The sequence below is a fragment of the Columba livia genome, chromosome 1, assembly GCF_036013475.1.
Source record: "Columba livia isolate bColLiv1 breed racing homer chromosome 1, bColLiv1.pat.W.v2, whole genome shotgun sequence".
Taxonomy (NCBI): domain Eukaryota; kingdom Metazoa; phylum Chordata; class Aves; order Columbiformes; family Columbidae; genus Columba; species Columba livia.
In genome coordinates this window covers 73,386,791-73,409,327 of record NC_088602.1, presented here as the reverse complement: position 1 = coordinate 73,409,327, position 22,537 = coordinate 73,386,791, and the positions used below count along the sequence as shown (strand labels likewise).

Here is a 22,537-nt window from a genome sequence, read left to right as displayed (position 1 = left end):
TGCCAGATGATGTACGCTCATACAGAATAGGAAAAGCTGTGGCCTGAAAAGGGAAGCTGAAACAGACAAAAGTTCAGAGGGGAAACAGGTAAGAAGACATGAAATACCATAGCCAAGATCATACAGCCAGTCACTGGCCAAGGAATAGAAAATTCCTGGCCTGTCGACTTGTTTCTGGCAGAGCTGCTTTAAATTGCTCAGAGGCTGTTAAATGAAGAAGACTGTATTTGTGTTTTTACCTTGGAAAGGCACTGAGAAGACAATACACCATTTATTCATATTTTATTTGAGCTCTATACCTGAAACAAAGTGGAAATGCAAGCTGAATCTTTTTTCTATAATTCTTTTCCCTCCACCCTGTCAAAAATAGCACATATAGAAAACATTGGAACTTTTCATTTCAAAGACGGTCACATCAGACTATAAATGCTCAACCAGATGCCCTTCACCCTGCTGCTACAATGCAGCCACTTTCTCAGCTTGTGTCCACTATCCCTATCGCACACAAACAGCAAACAGGAACTGGGGAAGGGGAGGGGACAGAGAATACTGTATGCAGGTGGCATTAGGGTCTCAGACTAATTTAATCCCCTGAAGGGTTTAGTTGCAGGCGTTATGAAAACCTTCATTCGAGAGATTCAGAAAATCAGCAGCGCTGTCCCTTCAAATTATCAGTTGCAAACTTGCTCACAATTTCCCCTGAACTTGGCTGTTAGTTACAGAAAAGACTCAAAATGACAAGCAAATAACCAGCTGCCATGTTGGCTTCACTCAGTCCCATGTCTCTGACCATTTTTTTATGTAATATAGAAGCAAAACTAATTTAAAAGATTCTTTCTGAACATCATATCCTGAGCGACACATAAAGGTCATAAGGTTATAGTAATAAGCTGGTTCACATAACATTTCCTGCCTTTGCATTATGCATTTTGACTTCTCTGGCACATGAGAGGTACATTATGGAAAGTGATGTTTGATGAAGTCGGTTTTCTGCATACACATCCCTGCCCTGAGCTGCAATTCTGGGAGGTCATTTGCCACTTGTGTCAGTTCTGTTTGGCTGAGCTTCTCTGGTGAGCTGCCTCTCCGTTAAAAGGAGTTTGAGGGTGTCCAGGCAGGGTCGGCCAGTCTGGCCAGAGCGGTTTCCCCTTGCGTTTCCATGCTGCCAGACACCGCTCCCTGCAGAGGGATTTGGACTGATGATGAAGCAGGTAAGGGGACATTACCCCTCAGAAACACGCTCGAAGGGCTGCTGTTCACCTCGCTTCCCGGGCTGGCGACATTTACAGCAGTGTTGCTCACTGTCCACAGGCAAGGGTAGTGGCTGGGAAAAAAAGCAGTATAAATTGAATTATTTGTTTCAAAGCATTTTCCCCTGCACAAGACTCACCACAGTGAAGTCAAGTGCATTATCTACTAAAAGGCAGCTATCCAAATCAAATTAATAAACTAAATCAGCCTTGCAGATCTTAAGTGAAAAACCATGAGTAACCATCAGACTCTGTGGCCTTGGAGAAAGACATGGAGAGAAATGCATAAATACATGTGAGGTTTCAAGATTTAAAGATGTTTTTCATTAATGGTTATGAATTTTAAAGAATTGCAGCTGATTCTCGTGGCACCTAAATTAGAGAAGAAATGTGAGCATTTCTTTTGGGAAAAGAAGGGGAAATACGTGATAATTGATTGACTCTCTAGGTCCAAATTCCAACCATTCCTAGAACTGTTTACTACCCTCTTAACTATACTTTTATAACAGAACATGAATTAGATTCTTACATCCCTGCATGGGAGTAGGATCTTCATTTCATGCAGGTGAATAGTAAGGCACATACAGAGAAAACTAATTTGGCTTTAAAACGCTCACAGATTGTAGATGCCATTGTTCTCTCTGGCTGTTCCAAGATCCTGGTTTTCAGTAGTGTTGGGGTAAAACAAAGCTCCCATTGATTTCAGAGCAGGAGATAATTAGCTTGTCAGAAAGATCTGTCCAGAAATCTTGAGTTGAGCAATTAGGATATGTTTAAAATCCTGAATGCCGATTAAAGCTTGGAACGAAGTGTGAATCACCAGGGCAGTCCTACAAACCTCACTGCTCCTGATGCCAGCAGTTTTCCCATAACCTTACCTGGGTCCGGGGCTGGCAGCTCCCTTCGTGTGTGGCACTGAGAGCAAATTAGCATGTGGAGAGGATGGCAAAGCCCAGCTGTCGTGTCCTGAGAATACCTGAAGATTATTGCTTGAGCTCTCCAACAAATTAACTTTGGGGAAAAAAAAATACATAGCAAGCAATAAACAAATCCTCAGTAACTATTACAGAGACACTGTCTTATAGCAACAGAACGTGAGTCAGCCTAAGGAAGCAATCTGATCATGAGGTTCCTAACCATAGGTAAAAGGACAAAATTCATGTGTTTCTTAAGAGAGGTGCAAGGTGGCATTGTAATTCCAGGTATGATATATGGGAAGGTACACCATGATAGACATAGTATATGCATTTTTGCGAGTCTGACTGACAGTCTTTTCATTAATGATAATTGCCATTTTACTGGCAATGTTTTGATACAGATTTCCTTATAACCTGAGCTTAAATATTTACATTAAACATGATGCCTTGCTAAATTCTAATCAGTAAACAGACTACTCTATCCTTACTCTTGTTTCTGGGCAATTTCCTCTGATCAAAGTAGCATCAGTTTCTGGAACTCTGCACCCAGATCTAGAGAGTGAAAGGGCCTCAGAAGACATTCTGGCAATATCAAAACACCCTCATCTCAAGTCAGCTGCTGCCTTGTTCCCAAGGATTGCTTCAGCTTGAGAGCACAACCGCTTCATGCCATAACCTCGACAGAAAGCTTGCAATGCTCTTTTTGTATAATTGGGAGCTGTACTTTGAGCAAGGTCATTCGCTCTAATTTATAATTAACAGTTACAGTGCACCCACCTTGTTGTACCTCTTGTTTTGCTGCCTTAAACTCACTCTGTGCATGCAGATTGTTACAGAGGCTCGTCATACTGTTTCCTAGCCTCAGCTCTTGCATGTTTTAATGCTTACACTAACCTAAAGCAAGGGTCAGGCAGGCAGAGAACACCTGTTCCTTGGAAGCAAAGCAGCAGTACAGTCGTACCTGTAGGTGAATGATTTCTCTGCACGTAGGAAGGTGGGTACGGAGCAGCCCGATGCCCTCGCAGTGCTGAGTATCGCTCGCAGCCATGGGGAGTGTGTGGGGCTGGCAGAGGCAAAGGTCCAGCATACTGATAATTAGAGCTGCCTGATGCACACATTGTCTCTGGGTTGGAAATCAACCAGCCACTCACTTGGAGGGAAAAGAGACAGGAAAACTGTTACTGCTCTGAAACACTGCTGTGCAATAAAGAAACCAACCAGCCTTCTTGCAGAATCAGCTCTGTCTCAAAAATACCAAGCAGATTTCAAAATACTGCCTTATGGAACTAACTGACAATCAAAGAAAAACAAAACAAAACAAAACAAAACAAAACAAAACAAAACAAAAAAAGCCAAACAAATAAACAAACAAAAAGCCCTGCAAAAACACACAAACCGCCAACCCTAAAAACAACTGACAGAGAATGTCATAAATGTGAAAGAACAAATTGAAGAAAAATGAACCATCATTAAAAGAGAAGAGCAACAAGACTGGTGAAGGGACTTGAACACAAGACCTGTGGGGAGAGGCTGAGGGAGCTGGGGTTGTTTAGTCTAGAGAAGAGGAGGCTTAGAGGTGACCTCATCACTCTCTATAACTACCTGAAGGGAAGTTATAGCCAGGTGGGGATTGGTCTCTTCTCCCAGGCTGTTAGCAATAGGACAAGGGGGCATGGGCTTAAACTCTGCCAAGGGAAACTTAGGCTGGATATTAGAAAGAATTCTTTACAGAGAGAGTGGTCAGGCATAGGAATGGCCTGCCCAGGGAGGTAGTGGACTCACCATCCCTGAAGGTTTTTAAACTGAGATTGGACATGGCACTTAGTAAATGATCTAGTAAATGGACTGGAGTTGGACCAAGGGTTGGACTTGATGATCTTTGAGGTCTTTTCCAACCCAGTCGATTCTGTGATTCAGTGATTCTGTTGAAATGAACACAACCCCTCCTCCTCCCATTTTTTTTGACCTGTTTGCCAGTGAAAGGTAATCTTATAGGTGACTAAAAATATTCACTGATATTAAAAAAAGGGGGGGGGAGAAATCCTTAAAAATGTCATATATTATCTTGTTTCTCTATTCATCATATTGAAAAAATGGATGACAGGAAAGTTACATATATATAAGGAAATCTATCACTCTGCAGAAACTGTTGCATTATTTCTTCCTGTGATGTTTATTGCATTTTTTTCCTTTTTTTTTTTTTCTTTTAGAAAAAGTTCCTTTTCTATGATCACGATTCAGGACTCAGTAAAGAATCAGTATGACCCATTTAAGCAAGTCCCAGGTTCCCAGCACCTATCATATCACACAAAAATTCCATCCCAGTAAATAAAAACCTTACAGTGAGAATATGTCATATGTTGACCTTCAGAGGTTGTTTCTGGAGCATCCTTGGGGTGGTTTCTGAAAAGCAAAATACTTACTGGTAAAACTTCTCATTCAGAAAATACAAAAGATAGTTAAAACCAGAACTAATCCCTAAAAAAATTGAAAGTAAGCTAAAAAGGAGGGAATTCCATTGTCTTTAACCACTTGATAGGCAGCAGTAGACTCTTCTGCACTGTTCCATTTAGAAGCAGGGACTTATGTTTCATGGCATGCATAAAAATTCTCCTAAATTTGCACCAAATTTGGTGGCAGAACCTGGAATTCTAAATCTACCTGTGGGCACCTTTCCTGCTTGTGCCACCAGGCTAAGCCTGGCCTCCCGCCCAAACCAAAGCAGCTGGAAACCCTGACCCTGAGACACGGCAGCTTCCTAAGTGCTGAAAGGTATGGAAAGAAACACGGATTCTCCTGCAGGCAAGTGGGACACTTCACATGTCAGAAGATGCAGCAGGTCGAAACAAAATTTACTAGCAGTTATGGACCAGAATGCATCATTTAGATGCCCCACTGCATTAGCATGGCTGATGGCAAGTAACACTGTGAAAGGTAAACCACAATTCGTTTCTGATGGAAGCACCTCTAACGTCTTATATAGTGAGCAGCTATAGGTTATTTCTAATAAATACATCATACATTATCACACAGGTCTAACAACAGCAGTGTAGTTATGCTACAGTTACAGTGCAACTTCACTTTAGTTATGCTTTTTGACATCTGCAGTTAGCTGTTATTCTCCCTGAGCTATTAAATTATGGGATTCATTGGAGTGTAAGTACAAAGTGGTGAACATATGCAGTATGTAACATTGCTGGGGAAATTCACATCAACTTATTTCTGGCTTCCTGTGTAGACAGTACTAAGTTCTAGGAACCCCAGAAGGATATTCACCCATTTCAGACGCTATTGTGGTAATAATTATACAGAGAGTCTTCCCACTGATTTCAGTGCAGTGACTCAGGATTTAAGACAGCAGAAACAAAATTAAGTTACATTATTTATCTTTCACATTGTGATGCCACAGTTTTAACCATATAATCAGCAAAAAAAAGGACTAACCTTTCTTTTGCATCCAGGAAGGCTTTGGCAAAGGGATTATACTTGATTTTGAGAGCTGTTATCTTGAGTTTACAGAAAACAAGGCATGTTAGTGAAGGCAGTTTGGAATAGAGACTTGACAAAATATCTTGCAGAGTAATCTAAGTGGAACTGACACAGTTACCCGTACAAAAATATATCCCCACATATGATGTTTTCCAGGGGTGGTTGTGAGAGCACTTTGCTCGTTGCAGAACACCCGTTGGGGCAGCCTCATGGCATGGTCCAGTCTGGGAAAGCCCATGCGATGCTGGACCCTTTCAAGAGAGTTTAAACACCGAATTCACTCCAAGTATGAATCAAATCTGCAGCAACACTAGTTAAGGGACGTCACACAAGTTAGTAATTGTCACACACCAAAGCATCCCTCAGTTACAATTTTGGAGTTTGGATTAAATTTTCCCATGCACGATTGCACTGTTCTGCAATTGTGTGTATTACAAAGAGTGGGGAGAGAGAGGATTATCATTACAATTATCAGTTGTTGCTGCAGAAAGATACTGGACTTGAATGTAGGGGTTTGGTTTTTTTTCTGGAAAGGGATTGGGATGCCAGGACAGATGGACCAGTCTGGAATAGCTGTGGCAGGATATTAAGCTAAACCTGGCTTAGAACTGCAGCCAGACACTAGATTAGACAATGTTCTACTGCAGAGAAAAGACAGAGTGTTAGAATGGATGGAGCATTATAGTGCATGGGACTGGTGGGGAAACAAGAAAAGAACCAGTCTGTCCATGCTGATCTGGTAGTTAATAAGCTTTTAAATATATCTCACTAGTGGTGACCAAGAGCACAGCATGGAGTCCACCTACCTCCTCATTTTGATAGGCAGTCACAGCTATGAACTGTGTCTCAGGGAAGGAGCAGTTCATCACCATCCGGTGGGGGCCTCCTACGCGAACTATGTGTACCTGGGGCTCATATTTATGCAGGGAGTTCAACATGATCTGCAGAAAACGAAACAGAGAGACAGACCTCAGTGCCACCCACAGCTGCTATTATCCTCTGGCTCTACAACAGACCAGATGTCACTGCTCAACCTCCCCAGCCTGTGATCACTGAGAGCAGAAGGACAGGCATCTCCCTCCCTTCTGACGAACCACAGGGCTGAGCAGAATGAAACTTCACTGGGTTTAGATTTAAAGCTTTTGATACAGCAGCATCAGTGAATATCTGTGTTAGCAGCTACGGCCTTTAAACCATTGGGCTTCCACTGTACTAGAGGCTGTTGAAACAGTTTAAGGGGCAATCCCCATCCTGCTTCTACCTTCTGAAAGACTCAGCATCACCATCACAGAAATCAAGGCCAGGAGAGAGCTGAGGCACACACCTTGTCATCTTTTTGGGGCAAGACGAAGTGTACCTAAACAAGCCTCGATGGATGTCTATAACCTGGCATTCAAAGCTATGAACAGCATCAATTCCAAAACACACCTTTCTCAGAAAGTCAATTATATTGCTTAATTCTCTCTACTGCCAGAAAAAAAGATACTAAAAAAAAAGTACTTTTGGAACTGCTGTGTGCACATATATGCAGAAGAACACAATCATTGGCACAAAGCACTGATAGTTAGCTTTTGCCTTCCAGTAACACCACAAAAAGGGAAGCTGAAGCACAGAGCGAGTACATGGCTTACCTTAACATTGTTGTCAAGACTTCAAAAGAAATCCAGGAGACCTTCAGATGTTTGCTATTTAGTGATATTTACTTAGTGACTTTTGCTTAGGTTCTGCTTCTCATATGGCTTTTCCTTCCTTGCTTTCTATTTTTTTTCCTATTGACTTCACCATATATACACATCATGTTCCCCTGTGGCTTGTTTGTTATTTGTTTTTTTTTCCCCGGGGTATCTCTGACCCTCCAAGTTGATTTCCTGTAGCTTTTTTACCCCTATGCATACTTTTCTGAGGCCTTTGACTTTTCTGCGATGCCGGATGCAGGACAAGAATTTACAAATTCAGATCCCATCCTATGTTCCACAATAAATCTTGTGTGCTGATTCCGTGTGTGACTTAGGAAAAGTCAGGTCATCTTTCTGTTCTCCAGTCTGTAAAAACTGAGATAATTTCCTACCTAATTAGGGTACTAGGTTTATGGAGGTACCTCACAAACCTAATGGAAATAGCAGATGGAGTACATATAATATTTACGTGAAAGGAATTGATTCTGGGCTGACAAGTATCATCCAATGTGGGAGTTTTGTACAAAACAAACAAGCAAACAAAAGGTCTTGTGCAACATTTTACCTTTAGATGCATCATCAAAAATAAAATACAAAACAAAACTAATTTTCCTTTTTGCATTTTTAAGGGGTTCAAAGAGAAAGTCACTTATTTCTGGTACATGTGGTTTCTTTCCAAAGGCCAAAGCTGATTCAATAGAATATTGATAATTATCATGATGCAGAAGCAGACATAGTAATTATTTCATTTAGGAGCAGCCTTTTATTCTGCTATCTGACTCCTGCCAACATTCCACTTACACCAAACAACATGGGGGAACACAACAAAAACCTAATACCCATGACCATTTTTCCTCCTTCTCTGAAGTCCTATGTAAAAATCCCCAGCACACAAGACCAACTCTGAAAAGCCCCCTGATGATTAAGTAAACCACAGCACTCTGTCTCTCTTAACATCAAGAAGTCCATTAAAATCTGAAAGCGCCAATTAAGGCCTGTTTATTCCTGTTTACATTTGGCCTCCAGAGAATAATTGGCATCTATGGGTGAAGAGGCCTGTAAGGGCCTCTATAATTACATAAATGCACCCTTGATATTTCTTGATTGGTAGGTGCTTGCAATTGAAGCCAAGAGGTGTATGGGGAAACATCAGGCCATACCTGCCCACTCCCATTGAGCTTGTTGGTAAGTTTGACTTTGCTGAAGGAAATGGCAGCTTTCATCCAATGGGCCCCAAAGTTGGGAGAATCTGGGTGGATGTAGACGCAGCTGTGGTTTGGTGGCTCTGGTTTCCCAGCCGGCACCCATTCTCCATTGACGTACTTCCAGCGGTGGCCATCAGTTGGGGCAAAGTCCAACAAGAAAGAATACATGGCGTTTGGGTCTAAGCCCGACACGCTGATCTTCAAAACAGGGAACATCCGTCTGGCCAGGAAACAAAAAAAAATAGAGACACTGCTGGAAACTGGTTTTGGAGACTGCTCATTATGTTTGTGACCAGATCGTTGACCAGGTCAATGTAAAAAACATCTTCCCTCCCTCCATCTATCTGAAGAAAGCTCTTAAAGGTTAATCCTTCATTTCATTATTTGTTCAATCATTTGGAAAAAAAAAAAAACAAACATGTTACCTCTAAAGTAGGGCACTAAGGTCTTGATCATGCCAAGAGTTACGAACATGATGAACTGTGTATAGCATCTGGACATGCTAAATACATCATTAGGTGTGGGACAAGAAGGCATGAACAGGATCGAACAGAGTTGAAAATGACAGAAGGTGGAGCTGAACCACAGATTTACTGCATTAACTGCAGAATCCTGTTATAAAGCGCACCTCTTTGGTTCTTGAATTCCCCCGACGCATGCCGCCATACTCTAACCAGTAGCCAACTCCCACCTTGTCTGATGCTGGATATATCTTCTGAAATGATCCTGCAATCTCCAGCACCCAGGACATAATCCCAGCCACGTACTCATGAGACTCCAGTTAGACTTATTAACCATACTACACTATACAAAAGGTTTTTCTTCCTTCCCTGATGTCTCCCACTTGAGTGATGGTTTCCAGGTAGTGCTGTTCTAAATGACCTTCTGTTCTGAAAGACCTAATAGGTCTGCTACATTTTCCTTGTCTAAAAATACTTTTTTTACTTTATCAAGGTTGTATCACGTTAGTCTGGCACGACTTAAATTTAATAAAATGCTTTTTTATCTAATTTTCCATTGTCTTCCACATATTTAATTACTCTTTCCTTCAAAATACATCCTGAATTCTTATAATAGGGATATATTTAAAAGCCTGTAGTTAGCTGAAATGTGTTTTCTCCCGTTCTTAAGTGCAAGCATTCACCTGCTGTCCCACTATTGTTACCTAAATCTCCAGTTTGAGAAGTCTGGTTAAAATCCTTGACATTAGACCTTGCACTTGGCAATTCTTTCAGTAATTTGGTCCTATTCTTCCGTATTCCCTGACCTTATCAGCTTGTTCAGATTCTTCTGCTTTTAGTTTCACCGCAGATGCAATGTTGTCCTGTACTAAGCTCTAGACATCCATCATCCAGCCTTCCCACCATCTTGTGCATTTAAAACTGAAACCCTGCCTTTGTTTAGTTTTGGGAAAATGCTCCTTTTGTGCTTAAAGGTCCGAATGCCACATTTTCTCAATCCCCTTTTAATTATTATTTTTTCTCTTGTAAAGGAGATCTGCAGCAGCTCAGTTAAGCCTTCAGCAGTTTTCTGTCTGCCCCAGTACTTGTGATCCACACCACACAGCCTTGAATGGGCATCTCGGTGCTTGGAAGTCTGCAGCCAAAAAGTTAGTAGGGCTCCAATAGTCTCAGGAACTGGGAAAAAACTGTGGTTAGCAGAACAGAGGAGTGTCCCAACAGAGGTATCCTATTCATTAAGTTCTATTCATTAAGTTTCTTAGCTTGTCAAAGAATACACGTAGCTTATGTGGAGGATTATTGTAGCTCTTACATATCACCTCCTACCTTCTTCTTACATGAGTAAGAGGCCTCCCTGCCCGAGACACCTCCGTACCAACCTCTCCTGGCACTTGTCATTTAGCCGTGCCACATCTTTACACACAGGTCAATGAAGCTTCAAGCGCCTTTTCTCAATGGGTGCAGAGAGACTGGTTACACCAAACAACCACAGCAATTGCCTGAGGTTTGTAGATTTCTAGGCTTAGTTAGGTAGCAATCCAAGACATCCAAAATACAGAAGAGCACAGAAACTCCAAACTGTCTCCAGGGACACCAAAAGCCTCTGTTCCCACAGCCACACTTTCCAGCGGCCCTCAGCTGCTGACAGTCTCTTGTGCTCCTACAAAATCCCACTCACCACTTACCTTTCTGGACACCTTTATATTGTTCTTGCTGTATACATTCAACACCTTCTGCTCACAGGAAAATATATTATTTGAGAAAACTGAGATTTTTCATCTAATATCAATACTTGGTGATGTAGGGCCTGTGCAACATTGAGAAAAATATCTTGAATCATGATCTTTCTAATTAAATAGAAGCTTACCCAAGGATTTCTATGCTACGTTTAATGTGTCTTCCTGACCAGGGTGCACCATCTATCAAACTGGAATATGATAAAAAGTATGGATGCATTGCTCCATGTACCTCCCGGACCCCCTACAGTCAGTCTTCAAAGTAACACATATTTAGCTGAAATTGAAGTAGAGAGGAAATTCATCCACATAAAAATTTAATTTCACAAGATTTCTCAGAACTATTTGTGTTACATATAGATTGTTACTTCATCTGCCCACAATGCAGACTTCTCTGCCTCTCTACTTGTGAGGCTTGAGCTTATCCCCAAAAGACCTATAGACTAATGCCAGAAGAGAGTGCAGTCATCATCAACCCTAACCTCCCGTATCACAGAGATTATAGCACTTCCCTGCCTTAACCTCTGCTTCACACACATTTAATCCCCACCTCACGTGAACCAGCATGTCTCGACGGTACAGATTCTAACAAGGGAAAACGTACCACCTCACTTCTGCTGATTAAGTGACTTTACTGTTATAATCACATTTACCTGTTTTTTTAGCATGGCACATGATGATTTCTTCACATTTGTTTCAGCCAGAATGTTGGTTTCAATGCTCGGGTCTGTGCACACGTGATCTCTGCTACTGCAACAGCTGAGCACTTCAGCTTTTTCAATTTATGTGGAGTAGATCTGCCACAATTGTTCCACAGCACAGAACTTGAGTGGGAAGATGTTTGGTATCAAACTTGAATGTGTAGTAACCAGTAAAGTTGCTTTAGCATTTAAGTCTAGAAAGGGCTTCTTACCCACCACTCACGTTTTCCTGCACTGATCCACTGGAGGGGAGGAGTGGCACCTTCCTGCCTTCAGGCAATAACGCGGATTGCGAAGTCTGAGGGTACTACATAGATAACATGGTATAAACACTGGGAGAGACAACTTGATCAATCAGAAAACAGAGTATTTGATATTAAAATGCCAACACAATACAATGAATCTGAGTAAAATAGAAGACTGATTCCAATTATATCAGCTGCACCTGTTGGGATGTATTTTGTGATATAGCATGTGGTTTAATTTCTCTGGTGCCTGTCCTGTTCAGAATATGTCCATCTTCCCTGTGCACCTAGGCATATTACTATGGCAGGTGATGATTATAATGAAGTACAATACAGCAACAGAGAGCTATGTATGTATTAACACTGAAGGTGGTTGATCTAATTACAACATTTTGGGACTCCAGTACCAATTAGAGATGGCTCAATCACAGCAGATAGAATTGTCCATGCTAGGATTTTACACATGAGGATCACTAATCAATCAGCCTTTCATTCTCTGGGATGCTCCTTCATCAGGTTTCAGTTTAATTTCTGAATTTTGTTAACAATGTGTCCACAAAAACTTGCCTTAGTTTCCTCATGCAAAAGCTCAGACTGGCTTTTCTCGTCAATCATAGAACACAGTTTTCAAAAGCTTCCTTATCTCTTTCAGCAAGAATGATTGAGTTAGTCCTACTGATTTGAACAACATCAGAATTAGATCAATATTTTTTCTGTTGAGAATTCCTCTGGAGACAATCACTTAAAAATCCTGAACCTAAAAACACCCACATCAGCCCTCACAGGAAACTGTCTCAAGTTTGTCTCCTTTTGAGATGTTTAGAGAGTTTTGCTGCAGGCTACTGCCTCTGTTTCCATTTTTCGGTGTGCTGATGCGTTTGGTATGGAAGATACTTTCAGAAATGCAAGAGATGCTTTTTCACAGTCTCTGATGCTACAGTAACTTTGTTAAACGGATTTATGCAGCTGACAGTGTAACATACTTTTATAAATTTTTATTTTGAGATTGCTGTAGTTTGATTGTAAATAACCTGTTCCTTCCCTCACTGACATCACTAGAGTTGTCACTGGCTTTAGGAAAAGTAGGATCGAGCTGATAAGGAACATGTTAGTTAGAATAAAGAAAAATTAGAAAGTTTACACAATGAAATAGAAAGTAACCAGGCATATTCAAATAATGAAAGATTCCTTTATCATCATAAAAAGAAGATTTTATCTATGCACTCACCTAGACATTTCAGAGAAACTGGTATCACCATGTAATAATTATTTACATTAGATGAAAGAAACTGAAAGAACCCTGTTGGTAAGGTGCAATTCTTTCTATCAATTTAATCAATTAGAGACAAACTTATCTTACCTCATTTTTGGTCACTCATGCTGCTAAGAAGTCAGCTCAAGCTACCACACACTAAGTAAAGGTCCACTCATAAGTTTGCTGTAGCCTAACAACAGCTTTTAAAGCAATTTAAATGAAGCAAAAGCAGCTTCTCGGTGTAAAGAGAATCTCGGGAGAAGATTTCTAACCCTGCGGGTAATTAGGAGGAATCAGAACGGCGATAGGCAATGTTACAGCAAGAGCTTGTGTTTTGGGAAGGTAGCTGTTCTTTCAATAGAATAACATTGCTGAGCCAACAGACCAGATTTTTTCTGTGAACTGCTTTCACCTGCATCCTTTGCCAATCTACAATCAACAGTGATATTTTCCACAAATTCTGCTAAATAAAAGTCTGCAAAATTAACAAAAGTCACACCATACAAGTAAATATTTTTCTCCATCTCTTAATTTCTCTCTCCTACGCAGATCTCCTGAGATGTCTCGCAAAAGAAATGTGTGCCTGTTGGGGGTGGGGGGAGGAACAGTAGAGGAAAGGTGAGGGTAGATGAAATAAAAACCTTAGCATCATTCTGCTGGTGAACCTTATTTTAGTAGCTGCCTGTCTGATATGGGCTGGACCCTGTTGTCAGTCCAGTTCAGAGCAGAATCTCTCTGCAGAACCTCCTTCAATCCAGCATCTGATTCAGAATTAACATCCTTCTTGTCAGGCTTTGCACTCTTTTCCTGTGCCTTTCGGCGTTACCCAAATAGTAAGACATGTGATCTATTTTCGTCACAACATTTTGTCTTACTAAAACTGTGTTAACCAATATTCCACACTTGTTTCTGAGGGCACAAGCAACAACTATGAAGCAATACAATTGTGGGACCATGCAATCCAGACTGCACATATGTGCCACGTAGGGCACAGGTTTATTGTACCCCTTTCTAGTGCAAGCTGTTTGTAGAAGCTGTTAATACCCAAGGCTAGAGAGACAGGAACTGCAGCTGGGGATAACAACAGCAATCTACTTCTGTACAGTAATTTGACGTCTACTGGTAAGGACTTGCTAATAAAAGCTGATGATTATTGGTACAAGACATCATTTGAAAGGTTTTGAGAAGTGCCATCTATTCCCTTGCAAAAGTTCCCTTTTTGTGTAATCTTAAGTCAGTCAATGTATTTCCCCAGCAAGTTTCACCAGCAGGAATAAAAGGTGGCAGGAACGCTTTAGCAGTGACCAAAAAGGAGCAGGAACACCCTGTTCTGTCCATATGCTGGTTTTAGGTGACTCTGAGGCTACAGAGACAAAACTACTATGTGTTCATTGAGATTCTTTTGAGTCTCCACACACAGTTTACTCTTATAGCTCTTAACCCCCCCGGCTGTCACCCACACTTAGCCCACAGCACTGAGCAGATCACTCACCTGCCGTTCTTGGTCACGATCATCTCATTAGTGACTTCCCTGAATCTCTGCCAGAGCGTCGCATCCTCCAAGACAACCTGGAGCTGTTTCTCAGTTGGGTCGCCTTTGTCTCTCCCTGCCCGGAGTTCGCTCTCCACTACGCTGAGTAGCCTGGAGATGGTGCAGTCGCTGGGCTTTTTGCAGCCCAGGTCTGCCATGACGACTTTCCTGCCAGAAATTTCAGGTAGCTGCCAGAAAGACAAAAAATCATAAGCTAAATTGAATGAAAACAAGTCAGTTCGTTGGGCACAGGCTGACAAAGGTGCTCTCCGCGCTCTTTTGCCACTGACTAGCTTTCCTCTGGAAGTCCCGATGGGCAGTGACACCAGCATGCGGAGGTTTAGGCACAGGCTCTACACAAAAAGAGGACTATCTCCTAATTACCTGTCAGACGGTCAGGTGGGTGGCAGGCTGATGACTCAATTGGCTGCCTTGAAAGAAGAGTCCTCCATCCAAATTAGCATGCTTTTATCTTTTTTCAACCTGAAGTGGGTCTAATTGTTCTGCTTGAGAACCAGGTTTCCATTAATGAAAATTGTTTCATTTCCAGATTGAAACAATGCGTGGAAATTGCGTTCATGCTGATGCCGACTCTAACTGAAGGAGCTGGTTAACAGTCAAGATAGTTACACAGAGAAGTGTCTTAAATCTTTTTCACCAGCCATGTTGAATAAACGCATTAACCTTGTTCCTCTGTGTTCACAAATCAAAATGCAATAGCAAGAGACCCTTCTGTGCTGAGGTTTTGATGCACAAGGAGCAGGTGGCATCCCTACACTCCACCGCTTATGCCTTCTGTGTCCATCCCTTCGTCCCACTGTCATTCACAAAACTCCTGCTGCACCCTACAAGCAGCTGAACTCCTCTCTGACTGCATCTCCAGGGACAGACCCCAAGCTTCTGGGGCTGGGTGGGACCCTACTGCTTGCTGACCTGCTCAAGATCCATCCTGTACCAAAGCTCCCTTAGCATCCCAGAAACAGGCATTCCCTCTTGCCTCAGGCTGAGACCTTCTCTGACAGGCCTAATCCAACCGCACATACCCCCCATAAATAAACCAACATTCTATTGAGAAGTCTAACAATTCTGGCACCCAGCCGAGGATTTGAGAGACCTGGGTTTGGTCCCATGCTAAAGGGTTAAAGTGGAGGTCACATGAATATTGGCGACCCATAAACACTGGACTTTGGCAGAAAACAAGGCATTTGAGTGCCTAATTTCTCCTGATGCATCTAGCTCAAATAGCATTTGAAATTTCTGGTCGGTTGGACATGACGTAGTCAAGGGCTTGATTATGAAAACATACGTTTGGAAATGTTTTTTTGAGAAATATATTCTCTGGCTACTTATTGAGACCTTTGCATTAATTTAATTCAATAGCCCCTGTTGAATTCCTGTGCTTCCAGTTCTTTCCAGAAGATGAAATGACTTGGTGGATCACTGATAAGATTTATAAAGATTTATAGAGAGTCTGGCAAACTTTATAAAACAGGATTTAAGTTAAATCTGTCATTTGACATGGCTCAACAGATCTCGCAGCTCAAAACCCCAAGAGATATCATCTACTGAAGCAGCAAGAGCCAGAGCTTGTCGATCCTATTTGCCTTGTACACCTCCCTGTTTGGCAAACAGTCCTACTAATCCCTCCAGCCCTACACGGAGTAAGGATGCTGGACTGCAAGTGTGATGTTCTGCAGAATGGGAGACTCTATGAGAGAACGCTCAATTCCCAGCAATCTCAGCACTATCAGAAGGTGCAAACCAGACAGGTCTGAGGTATTTTTGCATCTGGGTAACCCCAATCACGCTACTTCACACTCCTCCTGTGCATCTTCCCTCTCTCCTTTTGAGCCTTTATGTACCTTTTTTTGAATTGTCAACTCATAAAAATCAGATTATCAGTCAACTCACCTTGTGAGTTACACTGGAAGGTGTCAAATAGCAATTTCTAGTTAACATCCTGCCCACTTTCCCTGTTGAACAACTGAAGAATGTACTTTAAAATCCGTAGCACATTTAGGTGCTTGGAAGTGTGCCATTTCACATTTGGAAAAATAATTGCATCTCAAGTAGTATGTTTGTGTAACATGGAATATGTTTATATTGGGATTCTCCTTTTCAAATGCTGAAAGAGGAGAGAAGCTACAACTGTAGGTTTTTCCCTGCCTGTGATCAAATGGCATAGCAAACACATAGGAGACTATGTAAGAAGGTTTTTAGTTGTCTTATACTATAAGTGTAAATAAACACAGAAATCAGAGCTGGGTGAAGTACTGTGTATTTCGATTCAATAACCAGCTTTTCAGACAGCTCTAAACCAAATACATCTGTGGTATCTGGGGATATTGTTGTTGTTGTTTTTTGTTAAAGCCTTATTTCCACATAGATTTTTTTATAATTAGTTGTTCAGAAATCATGAGATTCAAAGTCGAGGCATGTGAAGAGACAACAGGTCACAAAAGTAGTAATATTACAGTAGTTGTGCACAGTTCTTTCTATAGACAAATCAAAAGGGTAGCAGCGTGGTTTTCAGAATTACTTTCTGCCCATCTCTCGAGTGATAACAGATCCAATCTGCCTTCTTCAGGACGCTTTGAGCTTATTGAAATCAAAAACATGCACAAAGCAACAACAGTTCATGTTGGAGTAAGGGTTTCAAAATGAGGAAGTGAAACACTCGCACCAGCAGACACAGGTGAATCCCCAGAGGTGAACAGCATGTCCAGCAAAGATTAATTGCAAATGGAGACAGCCACAAAGCAAAAGAAAGGGGGGCCCTGCCCTGAGTGCATTGCTGGCCTAAAGCACTCCTGAGACAGAGCTGGATATATGGAAGGAATGGATAATGGACCCATTCCAGTAACAGGCTTGGAAGCAAGGTTTTAATCAATAAGACTGGATATTTTTATACCTGGCATCCCTAAGGGAGAAGCATGAAAGCATTTTCCTTGGAGCACCATACTACAACTTGCATCCTCCACAATAACAAAATGCACTTTCAGATACTAAAAGTAATTCACACTTGGGCACTTAGGGTTATCACTCACACAAGGGGCACGATGCTTGAAAGTCTTGTCTCCCAGAGGAAAAAAAGAAAACAACAAACAAACACCCCCCCCCCCAAAAAAAAAAAAAATCTAATATCTTAAAATACCTGACTTTCATACAGTTTGAATTTTAGTTTGTGTTACCATAGCTCAGGATGCCTGCGACCAGAACATTTTGCAAAATGGCAGTAGTTAACTGTGGTTGGTTAGTGGGAATAGCCCAGTTGCTATTTTCAGCGCGGGGAAGGTTGTTTCAGCTGTAAGAGTTCAGACTAAGAGCAATTTATGATGTATCACAGAATCACAGAATGTTAGGGATTGGAAGGGACCTCAAAAGATCATCTAGTCCAACCCCCCTGCTGGAGCAGGAACACCTAGGTGAGGTCACACAGGAACATGTCCAGGCGGGTTTTGAATGTCTCCAGAGAAGGAGACTCCACAACCCCCCTGGGCAGCCTGTTCCAGTGCTCTGGCACCCTCACTGAGAAGAAGTTTCTTCTCAAATTTAAGTGGAACCTCTTGTGTTCCAGCTTGATCCCATTACCCCTTGTCCTATCATTGTTTGCCACCGAGAAGAGCCATCCAGAAGACACAGCTCGCCACTGACACAACTGTCCAGCCTAGAAGAATCAGCCAAAGAAATAACAAGTTTCCATGCACACAAGCAAATGATCAGCTGAATGCAATCTGGCCTGAGATTTTACTTTAACATACACATGCAGACCCATATGAATCCCATCCCACACATCGGGATTCCTCACATTGTATATTGTTTCTGCTTCACACAGCTGCCATAAGAGAGGACTGAGGAATTAAAATCAAACTGATCAATTTGCAGTCAAAGTTATTTGCTTATTGTTGGCTTTTCATTAAAAAAAAAAAAAAAAAGGTAGAAATCTTTACTTTGAATACGCAGCCTGTTTTAGAAGTAAGAGACATCCTCCAATCTTCTGTTCCTCTGTTCACCTAAATAACAACTTTGAATACTTCCCAAACATTCCTTCTCCTTCCTACCTTCTTGCAAGATGAATTTTTCCCAGTCTACAGAAACCAAGGCAGAAATAGTTTAATGTCACCAGACGTAGGTGTTGCTGGGGCACTGAGAATAACCCCTTCTCAGCTGTCAGGTGCGTTATTTCTTGGCTGGATGGCGCATCTCCCTGAACCTGACATTTGAAGACAAGGTAATGGCACTTACAGAGCTAATACGATAACAAAGTGACTGACAACCATTGTCACTGCAGGTGGGACAGAGCAGGGCCGAAGGACCTGGTGACCTCATCACTCTCTATAACTACCTGAAGGGAAGTTATAGCCAGGTGGGGATTGGTCTCTTCTCCCAGGCAGTTAGCAATAGGACAAGGGGGCATGGGCTTCAACTCTGCCAGGGGAAACTTAGGCTGGATATCAGAAAGAAATTCTTTACAGAGAGAGTGGTCAGGCATTGGAATGTCCTGCCCAGGGAGGTAGTGGACTCGCCATCCCTGGAGGTTTTTAAACTGAGATTGGACATGGCACTTAGTGCCATGATCTAGTAAACGGACTAGAGTTGGACCAAGGGTTGGACTCGATGATCTCTGAGATCTTTTCCAACCCAGTCGATTCTGTGACCATAACCCATCTTGCACTTGTCTCCTGTGTAATTAAATAAGCAAATCAGCAGGGGCACTGGAGGAAGCAGAAAATGCTCATGCGAAACATATAATGTTGTAAGCTTTCCCTGAAACCCTGCTGGGGAGCTGGGCACTTCCAAGCAGGGATCAGACACTTGCGGCTCATAGCCAGTTGGAACTAATCCATACTAGTTAAAAATGTAAGTACAACACTCAATCATCTCCAGCCACATCCAGGATTTGCTAATAAGAATTTTGTGACTCATATGTTTAAATAGAATGTCCTGAGTTGGAAGGGACCCACAAGGATCATCAAGTCCAACTCCTAAGCAAATAAAGCAACGAGGACCTGGGAGAGCAGTGAAAAAACGATCCTGTAACACTTACTGGAGTTTATTCACTAAGTTACAGCAGGAAAAAGCAAGATGTTATTTTTGGCTTTCTAATTAAACTCATTCTAAACCCCTCCTGGCCACCAGCTGGTGATACACAGCAGAAAGAAAGAAAAAAAAAAGGTAATTAAAGAGGCCTTCCTTGCCTTGACATTGGATAGCTGTTTTTTGGCCTTTAGGCACATGTTTCCAAATAAAAGGCAGCGCTGCCTGATCAGGTGAAATCACAGAGAACAACACTCACTCTTTCCACCTCCAAAGCTCCCACTGAAGCATTCAAGCCACTGGCCCCCCTCTGAACATCCAGTCCCAGCAACACGGGGAAACGTAACCTCCATCACCATGACACTCCCAGGAAATCAACACCTATCAACTACCAAGGAATAATTAGAAGAGGATAAAAAGACAGCTGCTTTCCCTCTGTTTTTTAATCATGGATCCAGCCCCTTAAGAGATTGCTAGGGTCAAAGAGACTTAGAGAAGATTAGCCTTTTCATTACTGCCGAGGTGAGGGCGCAGCTTCAGTCACTTTAACCAGGCATGTTTTCAGCAGTGAGACGGACAGCTTATTCACGCAGTACCACCCTACCTGGTGTTATAATTGGGAATATAACCGAGATTAATTCTGAGCCCAGAAAGCATGGGAGACTTTCCAGATCAACCTTTTTTCTTTTTAAAAAAGAAAACAAGCAAAAAAGACCACACAAAAAAACCCTGATGTAGTCAGGCTGGTGATAAACATAAGTTAGTTTGTTTTTAAGAATAATTTAAGATGTCTAGTGCTGCCTCCAGACATGCATTAGTACCTAGAGCAAGAAACTATTACTCTCCCCAGTTTTAAGCTCAGAAAACAATAAAAATAAAGAATTTAAGAGAATCTAAACAAGCTTTAAATTCTATTTACAACATCTCAGAACAAAACTAAAGGGTTCAGTGTTTATATTGGAGAAATCAAACGTGGACTTCCGTCTCAGATGTGTAAGTTAAAGCTTTTTGTTCACTATGAGAGTTACCAAGTTGCAAATCCAGGGTGTTTCAAGAAGATTGACCCAATTTGAAATTGGTTTAGGTTAGAAGTTGGGTCCATCTTTTTGAAACACCTGTTAAGACTTGGTTGAAGCATTTGATTCTCTCCAAAGTGGTGAGCCTGGTGCATCCTGTTACACACGGCTAAAAAATACAGGAGTATGTGCCCATGATAAAATAATTTGTTTTCACACTTCATCACTTTTTGGAAGTGACACCCCTTCAGAGCTGCAATGAAATCATGTTGGCCAGCCAGTACTGGCAATATATCAATTTTTCACTACATTAGTGTTACTCCATACCTGCTTCCATACAGACTTTAGAGCAGAAACTCTCAGGAATAACCTCTCTTAGGGATGCCACAAGGGAACCCAAGAAAAACTTAAAAGGGTTTCAAATAGGCTAACTTAAAACATCAATCCCAAAGATTGGCAGCTTGGATGTAGTATTCCATCTGTAATTCATCACCAGCTTTCTTCAGAAAAATGACAGAATGGAGGATTTTGTTCCCTTTAGGCCCCTCATGGCTGGGCAGTCACAACCCCGTGCCCCCACTCCTCCTGTGACCAAGACCGAACACAATAGGAAAGGTACAAGTAAGGGAAGGAAATAAATCTCAGCCCTCAACTTTGAACTTCTTGCATCCAGGAAACTTCATTTCCTGCAAATCGGGCCCTGTGGAAGGAGAAAGGAGCAGGCATTATAAGGACAGCACCCTTCAAAGAGTGTCATGACCAAATTTCATTGTGGTGCTGATGATTCTGCCCTGGTACTTTTAAATGGGATTCAGGGGACTAGACGCTGTAGCACAACTGATAAACCCTTTCGGAGTATTTCTTAGGAGAAAACTTACCTACAGAATACACTTTCACCAGCACAGCTGATCTTCCATTGTTTAGAGATTTCAAATGAAGACTTAATTTTATTTATTTAAAAAAAAATAAAAATCATTCGGGTATTAAGACTTCAGCATGAAAATGATGTGGCCAAGTTCAACAATTTTGTTGTTATGCAGGAGGTTGAACTAGGCAAGCAAAACAGCTCTAAGCTATTAAGTATAGAAAGGATTTATTGCCTTTTCAGGACTCAGATTCATAGCTGTCTTGATATGAAATAGATATATCAGGCTCTCCTGACACTCCTTGAAAGCTCTAACCTTTTCAAAAACATAAAATACAACCCCCTAGGTTTTTATATTACAGGAAGACAGGCTGTCTCTTCTATTTCAAACAAAACTTTGGAGTTTCCTGTAGGAGAGAAATTTCAGTTGATTCAGCTTTGAGACAGAACTTGCTTGGAAGAAAAAAAATAAAAAAGAAAAAAATAACTGAAAACAGAGTCTCCCACAGGACACAAGTCTCACCACCACCCTTGCAAAAAAATATAACTGCTTTGGTGTGTCTTGTCCATCAGAAGAAAGTTTAATGTACTCTGAACACCCCAATGCAGAGCCCTATACACTGCCAAGGAATGTTAAAACCACAGCAAGTGTTTGGATGCATATTAGATACAAACTTAAATGGACATGCTTTCTCAAAGTTAAAAAAATTAAAATAATTGCCTCTAATTTTAACACACATTCATAAATCTTTGGCTTTTTACTTCCAGCATACATCAGTATTCAGAGTTTATTTATTCCACAAAGAAGAGCACTAGTCTTTGCTGACAGCATAGCATCAGGAATTGTTCACTCTGTAGCATGGACTAAGCCAACAGTTTGTTGGCAAATCCAGGTTGACGCTCGAGGTAAATAAGTAATAATAAAAATATCACCTCCACCTTAAAAACTCAAGTTGTGCCAACCAGTTGTCTAGGTGCATGAAACTATGCCAATAAGAATTTGGTTGAGCTAGACACATGCTGGGTGAAGAAACTGCACAGCAGTGGTGACACAGAAACCCCCCTCAGCAGTACCTGGTGTGTACTGCAAAGTTGTTGTGTTCCTGCAAAGGAAGAAAGGATGAGACAATCACTTACAAAACAAACAAACAAA

The 22,537-nt window shown here is 41.5% G+C and overlaps 1 protein-coding gene across 1 annotated transcript; it reads right to left on the bottom strand.

The window, feature by feature from the left end:
- Positions 1-265: 265 nt before the first annotated feature.
- Positions 266-14,893, bottom strand: TBX19 (T-box transcription factor 19). Its single transcript, XM_021299717.2, has 8 exons — positions 14,428-14,893; positions 8,493-8,757; positions 6,463-6,597; positions 5,612-5,673; positions 4,509-4,570; positions 3,129-3,317; positions 2,129-2,261; positions 266-1,324 (listed from the first exon to the last, which is right to left on the bottom strand). Exons 1-8 carry the CDS (start codon positions 14,796-14,798, stop codon positions 1,090-1,092), a joined length of 1,452 nt encoding a protein of 483 aa, XP_021155392.1. The 5' UTR covers positions 14,799-14,893; the 3' UTR covers positions 266-1,089.
- Between the last annotated feature and the right edge of the window lie 7,644 nt (positions 14,894-22,537).